This window comes from Numida meleagris, chromosome 5 (genome assembly GCF_002078875.1).
Source record: "Numida meleagris isolate 19003 breed g44 Domestic line chromosome 5, NumMel1.0, whole genome shotgun sequence".
NCBI classification, from domain to species: Eukaryota; Metazoa; Chordata; class Aves; order Galliformes; family Numididae; genus Numida; species Numida meleagris.
In genome coordinates this window covers 24,559,470-24,571,587 of record NC_034413.1, presented here as the reverse complement: position 1 = coordinate 24,571,587, position 12,118 = coordinate 24,559,470, and the positions used below count along the sequence as shown (strand labels likewise).

The 12,118-nt window shown below is 36.9% G+C and overlaps 1 protein-coding gene across 2 annotated transcripts; it reads right to left on the bottom strand.

Moving 5' to 3' along the window:
* On the bottom strand, window positions 264-11,390 carry SFTPD (surfactant protein D). 2 transcript variants are annotated; one of them, XM_021400091.1, is made up of 6 exons: window positions 11,216-11,390; window positions 10,350-10,481; window positions 7,697-7,874; window positions 5,161-5,268; window positions 4,474-4,563; window positions 264-2,823 (listed from the first exon to the last, which is right to left on the bottom strand). In XM_021400091.1, the coding sequence occupies exons 3-6, from the start codon at window positions 7,839-7,841 to the stop codon at window positions 2,450-2,452; spliced, it is 717 nt and encodes a 238-aa protein (XP_021255766.1). In that variant the 5' UTR covers window positions 7,842-7,874; window positions 10,350-10,481; window positions 11,216-11,390; the 3' UTR covers window positions 264-2,449. The 2 variants fall into 2 exon arrangements, with proteins under 2 accessions (XP_021255766.1, XP_021255765.1); XM_021400090.1 differs by lacking the exon at window positions 11,216-11,390 and having other exon boundaries at window positions 7,697-7,905; window positions 10,350-10,474.

Below are 12,118 nucleotides of genomic sequence, written 5' to 3'. Positions count from 1 at the left end.
ATAGGAATATAGTTGCACTTACTTTTTCAATCTGTGTAGATTCCATCTTGAATGGTGCAGAGTGTTCTCCAAACGCAAACAATCTTAACATAAGGCTGCAAGAAGTATCACAAAGTTCAAAAAGGTGTATTCCGTGGGTAAAATCATATAAAAATTAGTGTAAACTACATTTCAGAGCTGGTCTCTTGAAATACGGACATGGCAATTAGGAATAGCATTTCTTAAATATTTTCTGATAAAGACGAAGTACTCAACAGCTTCCATTTACTTTGAATATTTTTATTTTAAAATCGTAGTGTGCAAAGAAATATCAAAGATGTATATGCAAGCGCCATTATATTTATTCTTACCACTGTCACCTAACTACTACAGATCCCAAAAGCTTATATTATCATTTTATAATGGTTTCTCTCAGCACAACTGAAGCTGTAGATGCAGTCTAAAAGAGAAATTCTCACAGAGCATTAAGATTTTGACAGTTCATTTTTAGCGTTATGAGGTGAAATTAAATTTTCAAAACAACAGGAAAACAGAGCCATTTACATCTGCAAAATATTACCCCAAATTCTTTTCAAATCAGCAGCTAAGACACAGTGACTTACCAGCTGACCTACTGGAGGCATTGATCTTCACCCAGCTTCAAATGAAAGGGTCACAGAACATACCACAGTGTTTTTGAAGATAACCTCACAGCAGACTGACTTACTCTTCCCAAGTAAATACACTGGAGACTGAGTTACCACAGATCTCTAATCATAGGATCATGACAAGACTGTACTCTCTAGAATGTATCTTTTTTGTCCTAAATTAACCCAAATCTGACTTTTAAATATTGAACCTTCTCCTGCATTTTCATATAATAAATACTGATTAAAAACTCCCAGGCAAAATGTTAACAGTTCTTGTTTTCATAGCTGTAGGACACCAATTAGTGAAGGAGAGGAATGCAGTTCACATTGTTACTAACAAGGAAGACATGATGCAGATTAGCATATATCTCATGCTCTAGAAAATTCATATCCTTCAACAATCTCTGTAATTATTTTTTTTCCTGCGGTCTAAAATGTCTCTTGTGACAAAGTATGATGTTATTTTAACTTCAGAGCTGTTATAAACTAAGCCCAGTTAAGACTATTTTATACTTGAGAACTTCTGGAGAATATATTAGAGCCACAGTTTCTTTGTGCTCCATGTAGAGCCTCTGTATTGAGTAGGGTGAGAGCTTACTATCTGACCAAATAAAAAAGCTCTACTCTTTATTGTTTGCAAGCATGACAACAGCTAAATGTATCTCCATAACAACAGACTCTATAGCAACAATTTCAGTTGTGAGGCTGAGTGAGTAATCTAGATGTACACTGCAGCATTTGGCTTTGCCTTGACAAAACTGGAAAAAAAAAATCAAACCAACAATGCACAAAACAAAACAAACAAACAAACCAGAGTGCTTATCTCCTGTGCATTTGCTGGTGAGAAGAGAGCACAACAAGGATCTTTCAGACACACTTCAGGAAGAGGTTTTTGGGTTGTTGGTCACCTACTAGGTCACAGTACTTCTCACAGGAGCAGAAGAAAGTGGATAAGTTACAAAGAGGCTTGTGGAGAGAGAGAAATAGGAGAGGTCTTCTGTGAAGGCTGAGTTTTACATCACAGTGCTTGTAGACAGACACTTTATTTTTACCAGCTGAAGAGAATTCATCAATTATTATTTCCAGTGCTAGGCTGCTGTCAGCATTGTAGGATCTTGACAGAAATGCAGAGGAAAAAATGGGATGTGCTTTTCTTCTCAGACTCTGAGGAAACCATATTCCCACGTGTGACAGTAATATGGCCAAGATCAAGTCATGGTCTCTGAACCACAATTCCACATTATGAACACCTGTTTGATTGATATGTCAGATTTGGAATGTATGAGTGCAATGGAGCAGAAATACCATTTATTAGCTAAATCACCTAATAATAATTTGTTTAAAAATAGCTCATTATATTCCATAAACAAGATTCAAAATGCTCTCTTAACTCAACATTTCCATGTTTTTAAATGAGATCTATGGTTTAAACGTGTAAAATTTATTTTGGCTCACATTTTAAGTTCACAAAGTGCAGACAAATCTAAGAAGTCAGATTGTGCTAGGACATGAAATGGAAAATACATTTCAAATATTAGTAGGCACCGTGTCCAGGGGATTATACTGAAGCTGACATGGAGTTAAACCCTTCTGAAGCCTGTAACATAAACATAAGATCCTCAGCAGATCACGTGGTAAACAAATTAATTCACAATGAGTGAACAGATAGGCCTGTTTCATTAGGAGATTCAAAACTGGATGTCAAAGAGAAAACTTATAATCTGGTTCTGAATATTCTATTCACCAGTATAGTAACAAACTTCTACATCAGCCACACAACCGAGAAAAGAAAGTTGGTTTTCCTTAGATTTATCAGCTATTCACAATTCACAAATAATTAAGATATTTGAATTTGAACAGTCCAAATCATTCCATTTTCCAGAGTCTTCTATTACTGCACAGTCTTCATTTTTCTGATTATTCGGTTCTCCAGGTCTCCAATTGCTGTAAGTTAAAGGCCCACCACTCAGGTACATGAATCTGCCCTCAGTTTGTGCATCAGATATCCCAATATAAGCTTGCCTTGAAGGAGTAACTAAGTCTTTTAAAGCTCTATTCTCAGCCTCATTCCTAGGAGAGGCAAGTACACTTCCAGCTTTTGCACAAAGGGATTTTCCATTTTCAAAGTTATCTTTCTTTCCAGTTGAGACAAACATTTTTTTACCAACGTTCACAATGTCCTTTAAGGTCATGGCTAGAAAAAAAAGCACACACCACATTGAATTACACCATAAATTGAAGACACTAAAGTAATGTAACCATAATATCTCAATTATAACTGTTTTTTGCTATTTAGTACAAGCGGACTACTTATAGTAGGCAGAATCCAACAGAAATCAAACAAAACTAACACCTGGATATATCAAATCCACATTTTAATAAAACAGGATTTTCACAAGGCTTGGATCACAAGTCCTTTTTAATATCTTTTTGTTCTCAGTTCACATATTATTACAGCTCTTGAATCAAGATCTGAAGGAACTTGCTCCCTAAATCAAATTGCAAGCATGACAAGAAAGCTTGCCAGATTTCAGTGCAAAAATCAGAGACTAATTAAAATTCATGCAGAGGAACTGAGCTGCCATTAGGAGATCTTTCGTACCTATTAGTTTTATCCTGGGATCACAGAAACTAAAGCTAAGAGACTGTAATGAAATGCAGGGTTTAAAACCAGAGAGAACAAAAAAGACATACAGGGACAGCTTTAGTGAGCCTGGGAAACTGAATATTGGTCTTGAAAACATACATGGTCTTAGGAGAAATATGCATCTATAGTTCACATACCTGTCAGGTTTTCATGAAAAGAAACAATGGAAAGTGAGGTTCTGGCTCATTTAATAGATAAGACTGGGCTTGCAACAACTCTTTTGAAATGCATTTGCTTTCTTTGATAGACATTTATTTTACCTTATTGTCTTTAACACGTATCCAGGATTAGTGTCAAGGGAGTCTACCATCTTAGAATAATTGTATGAAAACTGTGACCTACATAGTTAAATTTTCCCTGATGTTATGGAAATTGTAGCAGTGCAATGCTCTTGTGGGCAAGGGAACCCCTCCTACTCTCCTGTGCCAGATAAAGCCACTACAACAGGTTTTAAACACCCTTTCTTAGGGTGTTGATACACAGGCTTGGGAGAATGAAAGGGAGATGGCTGAAGAAATTACTGCCATCGTCTAGTCAGCTGCTCCACTCTTCTTGCTCTGGTATCAGGTTATTATCAGGTTTTTCATGCAATTATGGCTTCAAAGTTGTACTTTCTGCAGTGAAGATATACCCTTGGAAGGATGATGCAGATCTGTATGACTTTATCCTGATGACGCTTCTGCTGTGATGTTGCAACCTGGTGTCATTTCTTCCCATATTAACTTAAGAACAGTGATAGACCTCGTGCCATTCCAAACGTGGTATTTATACCAGTACTACTAGTGTACTGAGACATACTTTGAAATTTTTCACACAGGATCTTCTGAAAGATTACAGCTAGGTTCACACAGATAGCATCCCAATCCATATCTACTCAAATTTATACAGAACTGAGACCTTGAGAGAAATTACACGCAAAGCACAACCAGAGAACAGAAACTGATCTGTAGCTCATGTAACAAAGCCCCTGAGATGCATGTTGGCAAAGAGATCCTTGAAGTTTGGCAGGTCATTTCAGGAACGATGTAAAGGATGTATGGCAGTGAGAAAGCATTTAATTAATGGCCATCACATGGTCAACACAAGATACATTTGCAATATTTGTTTCAACCTAACATTCTCAGTTCGTTCTCCAGCACAGAGATGTTCATCATATCACCACCCCAAAAAGAAAACTAATATATGATTGTATCTTACCTTTTTTGTATCTATTTAAGTCATCTTCCAATACCTGTATTTTTGCTTCCAAAGCTGTTATTTGTCTGTGCAGGTCATCAGTTACAACGACTAGGAATTAAAGGTATTAGTTAGTAATTTATCTTAAAAATAACTACACCTCTGCTGTCTTTCACCTAATGTGTTTCTATGTGGTTTCCAGACCAGAAACCCCAGGCCACATTGCTGAATCATTCCCTGGGAAATCATGCCACTGAGAGAGCCACGTTTTTGATTAGGATGAATATTTGGGTAGGCTTTGAATTCTCAGAGCTGACAAGCTCATCAATTCATCTGGAAAAGCCCAGATCTCAAAGGCAAAACACGAATGTAAGCATTTTAAATGAATTAAAGAGGAAAATATGTGAACAGTCAAAGAATTAAAGGGAAATGCCTTTTGTAATGTGAGTGAAAGGATTTGTTATTTCAGATGCAGACAATGAAAAACTAGTGACTTATTCCATACACTTTTTTTTCTCAAGTTATGCTCATCTCAACTCATCTCCTAAGTAACAGATATTTTATCTTTTTGCTCCTTACACTTCTGGAAGTCACATCTTTCCTCAAATGACATTATAAGAACACCAGACTTGAAAACAAATATTTTAAGGATAATACCCTAAAAGGTTGAAAAATAGATTATAGAAACATGAGAGTTTTACTACTTACTTCCACGTTCTCCTTTTTGACCTTTCTCTCCTTGTGGTCCTACCTCTCCTTTTAATCCTGGAGGTCCTGCTTTTCCAGGCAAACCCTGCAGACCTCTCAATCCTTCTCCTAGAGTTTGATTTGAGAGAAAATAGCTTAAATGGTGGGAAAATACTCTCAGAAAACATGTTTCCTTAGTGCTTGGAGAGAGTCCTGAACTCAGGAATAGTTTAACAGCTAGCAACAGTGTGCAGAAGACACAGAAACATTGAAGACTTTCTTAGGAAGATGGCTGCAAAGTCCAGCTGAGGGTAGAGGGTGAAGAGATGAATACACACGGAAGAAAGGGTTGAAATTGGTAAGTGAACAGGAAATGGATAATTTTGGTAGAGCTATGTCTTTCCACTTTGAGAAAGCTTTTCAAGAACAAAATGAAGTCCTACATTCATACTAATCAGACAAGGAAATAATTCACAGCATTGGAGGACTTCTTGGTCACCCATGATTTCCTAATACTCACTTGTTATTTTAAGTATTCTATGATGCACTGTAAGATTACCCTGCACTTTTATGAATGATGAAACTCTTCTGAGAAATACTCAGTATTTGAGGTTTGTACACGAAACACAAAATATCCTCAAATTCAAGGTGAAAACTTTTTGTAGAAACAATGGAGGCTGAAAAAAACCACCCCACATGGTAAATGCATTTTATCTCAAAAGAATAATAATTTGTAATATACATCTTGAACAGAAGAGAACCAAGAAATGGAGAATGGCCAGCAGTCCTAACTCAGTGGAAGGGAGAGGAATGAGACACCTAACAAAAATGTCCTCAAGGTGTTACAACACTATGTTAACTTTTATCGGTCAATAACATTTTAATTTGTCATTGCCCAAGTCTTTCAACCATTCATTGTGTCAAACACCACCCCAATCTCCACCTGAAAATTGTTCATTTGTTCATCCACCTGAAAATATTCATTTGCTAGGAACTGCATTACTTTGATGAAAAATCACTGCAATGCAAAATTCCTTACTATATCTATTTACGACAACGAAAATCGAATGTAATAAACACTTTGTTACTGCAGAGGTACACATGCTCTAAAATCAGAAAGCCATTATATGCAATCCAACCATACATTATATTATCTAGAAAATTAGATAAAACATAATAAAGGTTAAGCATACCTCTGAAGCAGTTATTTAATCATGCAGTGCTGGCTTTACATATTTCAGCCATGAAACTGCAGAGAGCATACTGAGGATACATGATAATGAAAATGTCTATACAGAACACCGATATATTCCACAGAAATTTTATGTCTTATGTCATATCATTGAATCATAGAATAGCTTGTGTTGGAAGGGACCTTAAAGATCCAGTTCCAACTCCCTGCTGTAGGCAGGGCTGCCACCCAGGTGGTGGTGTAGTTTAGGGACTGACCTGCTGGAAATTAACTCTGAGGATAAGGATATGGGTGTCCTGGTGGACAACAGGTTGGCCAAGAGCCAACAGTGTGCCTTTGTGGCCAGGAAGGCCAGTGGTATCCTAGGGTACATTAAAAAGAATGTGGCTAGCAGGTCAAAGGAGAAAATCCTCACCCTCTACTTTCCCCTAGTGAGACCATATTTGGAGTACTGTGTTCAGCTCTGGGATCCTTAGTTCAAAAAAGACAGGGATCTCCTAGAAAGAGTCCCGTGGAGGACCACAAAGATGATTAGGGGCCTGGAGCATCCGGTATGAGGAAAGACTGAGAGATCTGGGACTGTTCAGCCTGGAGTAGAGAAAACCGAGAGGGGATCTTATCAATGCTTATAAATTCCTAAGGTGTGAGAGTCAAGTGGGGGCAGGTTCTATTCAGTGGTGCCCAGTGACAGAACAAGAAATTCCATATGAATATGAGGAAAAACTCCTTTGCAGCACAGGATATGGTAAGAAAGTATACAGTTCTGTATGTACTTATCAAATATTTCCACAGAAACAATTTGATAGCTTGGGAAAGTTGGTGACTTAGTTCTACTGTGTGACAGAAAGCACTTCCTGATCTGTTCATTTGCAGCAACTGTTTGTCAAATCATGCCTTGGGGGAATTCAGTTACAGGGACTTAGTTAATTTGAACCAATCCAATTATTACCATTAGGTTAGTAGCCAACTTTAGCAAGCATGATTTCTAGTTTTGAGAGCTGGCCCCTGGAAAGGAAAGCAGACATAATTTAGTATGGTACGTAGGAAAATCTGTAAGTGGCTCAGAATACAAATGGTACATTGAGATTAAAATCTCATTTTATCTCCGTTTTAGGGGCTGTTGTGAAAATGTTTGTTTCCATGTTTGTTTTTTTTTTTAATTTATGTATTAAAACCAAGTATCTAGAGTAGAATTAAAAATGCAGGAGGTGCTTTATAGACAGATTTCTGCAAACTTACAGAAACTACAAAAGGTTAATAGGGCAGAGAAAAGGTAGAAAAGTGGAAGAATAGAAAAGGCATAAAAATAAGACTAAAGGGATGAAAAGGTGAGCCAAAAATACACTATTGATAAATACTCTGTACCTGGGTCTCCCTTTTCACCTTTGGGACCATCTCTTCCATCTCTGCCTGGTAATCCATTGACTGCAGGAGCACTACACTGAATGATGGGACAGGAATACATTTTCTCTTCAGCTTTATCTGTGTTAACTGAACTTGTTGCCATCATCAGTGGTAGACAAAGTAGTAAGGCACTGAAAGGCTGAAGAAGAATCATTGCTAAGTCCACAGATCTGTGACAAATAAAGCAGAGTCATATCACAAATTTCTCCAACTACATGGTCATTTTAGAGGGTTGTCTAGGAAAGAGTTGCCTGCATTGCCCAGGAAATATACTTCAATCTTTGTTCCAGAGAGCAAGAACAGGGGGTAGTGTCTGAACCATCTCATCTTGCCTCTGATTGTATCCTTATATATGGAAACCAGAAGAGAAACAATGAAGCTTACAAAAATCTGAAAATGTCATGGTATAATGAAAATATCATCCATTTCACCATGCTGCAACTCTATTCTAATGTATTTTTTTCACTGCAAGTTTAAACTTAAATAATTTCTCTTTATGCCAAATGATTCATAGAGAATGACAGTTAGCAGTGAATCCTAAACTCTCCAGTTATTTCATCTCTGCAGGGACTCCTCTCTCCACAGCTATTAGGATTACTGTATGTTGAAACTTAGAGTGATTAAGATATTTCTTTTGATAGTATCTTCAGTACTAGCAAACACTGAAAGCTTAGAGGATGAAAATTTCAGGTGTGCTTAAATAGTCATGATCTGATTGCCTCTCAGTTTCTCCTTTCACACCTTGTATATTAATAAAGATACATTACTTCTTCAGCATTATGCCTCAGAGCTGAAGTTCTCTTGGATCCCAGATCTGTGATACTTTGCTGCCCTCTCTGAGCAGAACAGTGACAGTAACATCATAAGATAAAGCTCTGCATTATGTTCTGACGAGCTGCACCAAAATAATTATCCTCAGTTTTAATATGATGGTCAAATTTGATGCAAACATGTCCAATATATATAATTTTTTTTAACTGAAAACAAAAGCAAACAAACAACAACAACAAAATGAAACTACCTCAAACATGATGTGACAAGCGTAAAGGGTTTAATGAGCACTAAGTCAATTGGCTTTATTTTCTCTTGGTTCTACTAGTCAATCTAAAATAGGAAACATGTTTAAGGAAATACTGCCTTAAACATGGGGATAAGGAGACAAAATCATATCCAACATGAATTTTGCTAATCACTTTATTTATTTATTTATTTATTTTTGTTAAGCCTCAGGAAAAATTTCCCATTGAGACCATCCTACTCTGTCTTGTTTCACCTGATAAAGCAAAATATGAAGTGAATTATTATCTTATTACTGTGAGAACATTATCACTAGGAAAATAAAGCAGTTTAAGAAGCACCACTTTTCAGTATACTTCTCTGTAGGCTCACATCCAAATCAGAAGTAACTGCCTATACCAAAATAAAACAAGGGAAATTACTTTGCTAACCAGAAATAATAAAGCTTGAATGCAGTTTATTTTTCTTATCCAGCATCATGGACAAAAGATAGCTCTTCTCATCCATCCAAGGGTTTTTTCTATTGGATTTTTATACTTGGCTCATTATTTGGTACCAGGGAAGATATCACTTCTGTATCTCATGAAGGCAATAAGAAAACGTTTGTAATAATGGTCCAAAAAAATAAAATTTGAAACCAAAAGCTCGCAGAGAGTACTGTCACTACAGAGTCCCTATCAGACAGACCTTTGTTGTTTTTGGCTGCCAGCCTTCTGAAGCTATCACCTGTTTACCTCTAAAGTTTTCCAAGATGAGCACTCCAAGTCTTTATTCTAGGGGAACCAAAGTTTCTCTTTTACCTTTAAGAAATTGGTGGCAGGGTTTCCTGGGAGCTATAGCACTTCACAAAGACATTAAGGACGGTTTGTATCAACATTAGTTTGGATTAAAAAAAAAAAAAGCAAAATATTCCCAATGTCTCAGAAAAATCTTAGGGAGCTAAAATAGGAAACACAGATTTTGGAATCCATATTTAAATTTAGAGAAGATGGAAATTCCAACATGGAGAACCATACTAAATGTGGGTGCAATGACATTCCTTGAGTCCCAAGGCTTACACAACTGCAGAATATTTTAGTAGAAAGATCAGAATCAGGTCCTGAAATGAAGCTTCTTTTATACTTAGGAGATAGCTAGTTCTGGAAGTGATACAGGAACACCTATTTGAAGTGATATCTCTCAGAAAATTATTCCATTACTCCATAAAAATTATATTATGACATGATTCACCTAATGAAGGTAAAAAGCAGGGAAATGATCCTGGAAGAGACAGCCAGGAGGCAAAACAGTCCTAGTCTTGGAGCTGACAGCTCTGAGTCATCAGCTCTGAAGCCTAAATTTGACAGAAAAGGACAGCCCTATTAAGTCAAATGCTGGGGAAACTGCTCTTCAAAAGCAAATATTACATTAGTACAGAGAATAGGAAGGGATAGAATGCTATTAAATGGACAGATCACATTCTGCTAACAGTCTTCCTCATCAGCTTATTATGCACCATTAGGGCAGCCACTTTCTAAGTGAGGTACTTGCACTTGCAAGGGTTGCAAGGCCTCAGTATGGTCAAATACTTATCACAGCAAAAGAGAGTTTTACTTACCAGCACCTTTACCTGCTTAGCACACAGTGAAAATCTTATAACTTCATTGGGTTTCCTGACAGCCAGTGTGACAGAATGTAGTAGAGAAGAATTGAAACAGAAGATTGCTGGATTTTTATCTGAAGGATCAGCCTGCAAAGAGGAAAAAAAAAGTCCCTTATGTTCCCACTAAAAGCTGTAATTTTGTGCTTTATTTTGGGTTTACTAGCTTATCTCTATCTTGCACAATCCTAGTGACCATCTACTTTAACCGTACCACCTCTATTTACAGGAATTGCGTACGACATTCTGGGAGTAAACCCTTTGCTCTTTGCCTGGCCTTGGATATATATTGACTGTGTTACAGTACAAGTGAAAAACAAAACAAAGAACACCCCCTCCCCCCCCCCCAACACACACAAAAAAAGAAAAGAACCAAAAAAAAATCAGATTATCTGAAAGGTATTCATTTTGACTGTAATGTTTTTCTCCTTTATTCAGTCAATGGATTAATTTTCAAATAAAGACTTGGATCTTGCTTGACTGCAGTGACTTTTTCCTGCAATATACTCTGAATTGTCCATGGAAAAAAAATTGGCCAACTCAAACATATAGATTTGTGTGGTGGGGGTTTGAAAAGACAACACTGTGTGAAGAAACAAATCTTAAAACTTTTAAATAAGTCACCTACTACTTCTCTTCCTATAAAGATAGTGACACAGTGATTAGGCTAAAATTCTCAATAGAGCCTGCGTGAAAAGTACAGTAATAGGAATAGTTTGTCTTTGGGTATATTGCCATGGATAGCTCTGAAATAAGAGTAACATAAAATGTTGTCATGAGGAATAGATGGCTCTAGCAACTCTGCTCGCAGAAAACTTCCTTACCCAGAGGAAGCTCTGATAGACATCTCTAGCTGAAAATATCAATTCGAACTCTCCATCGCTGCGGCAGTGACAGAATTGATTTGTTCCCAAGGTCCCATTTCTGAGGCTGTTCTCTGATGTGGTTGAATCAGACAGAAATATTGTATTCTTACAGGTTGCCTCTGTATCTTTTCTGTTCAGGAGCTAGAATAAATTTTGTGTTCGTAAAAATAAAATGAAAACGTCCGTTCAAAGCAGCACAATTTTTCAGCCGTGATTTGATAAAAACATTGGGAAGCCAACACCATGAAACAAAGATTTGGAATTAGAGATCTATTTCTTTAAATAGGAAGCTGGAATTTCCATATCCATTGGCTATTTTGGCTAAGACCTATAATGTGGTATCAACAGGTAATGTGCTGTCAACACATGGCTTCCAGAGCTCATGCTGTCACCTTGTAATCCACAAAAACTTCTGGTTTTTTTTTCCCCTATTGAACTTCTCTGAAGGTTCCTTGCCTGCAAAAGAAGAAGCATGAATTAGACAGGGTTCTCAGCAATTACCCTACTCCTAGTACTCACAAGCTCAGAACACTAAAAATATAATGTGAAGTGTCTTGTTGAGATGCCTTTATCACACAGAAATTTTATGAAGCAGTGGCACAACAACCTGTTTATATGCATTATCCAAGCCTGCAGGACTATTATAAATTCCCAAGTCAAATGACATTTAAAAATCATAAGAGCTGGTAATTCAGTATTCAAAATTATTAGGTTTTCTTCACTGGATTTGTCAGTTCATTTCTTTATCTTCTTTATCTTCTTATTTCTATACAGCCATCCCTTCCTCTAGAAATACTTAGTTTGAGTACTGAGTTCCTCCCTGCTTAGATGCTCAAATATACTTTCTTTCTGCATATCACT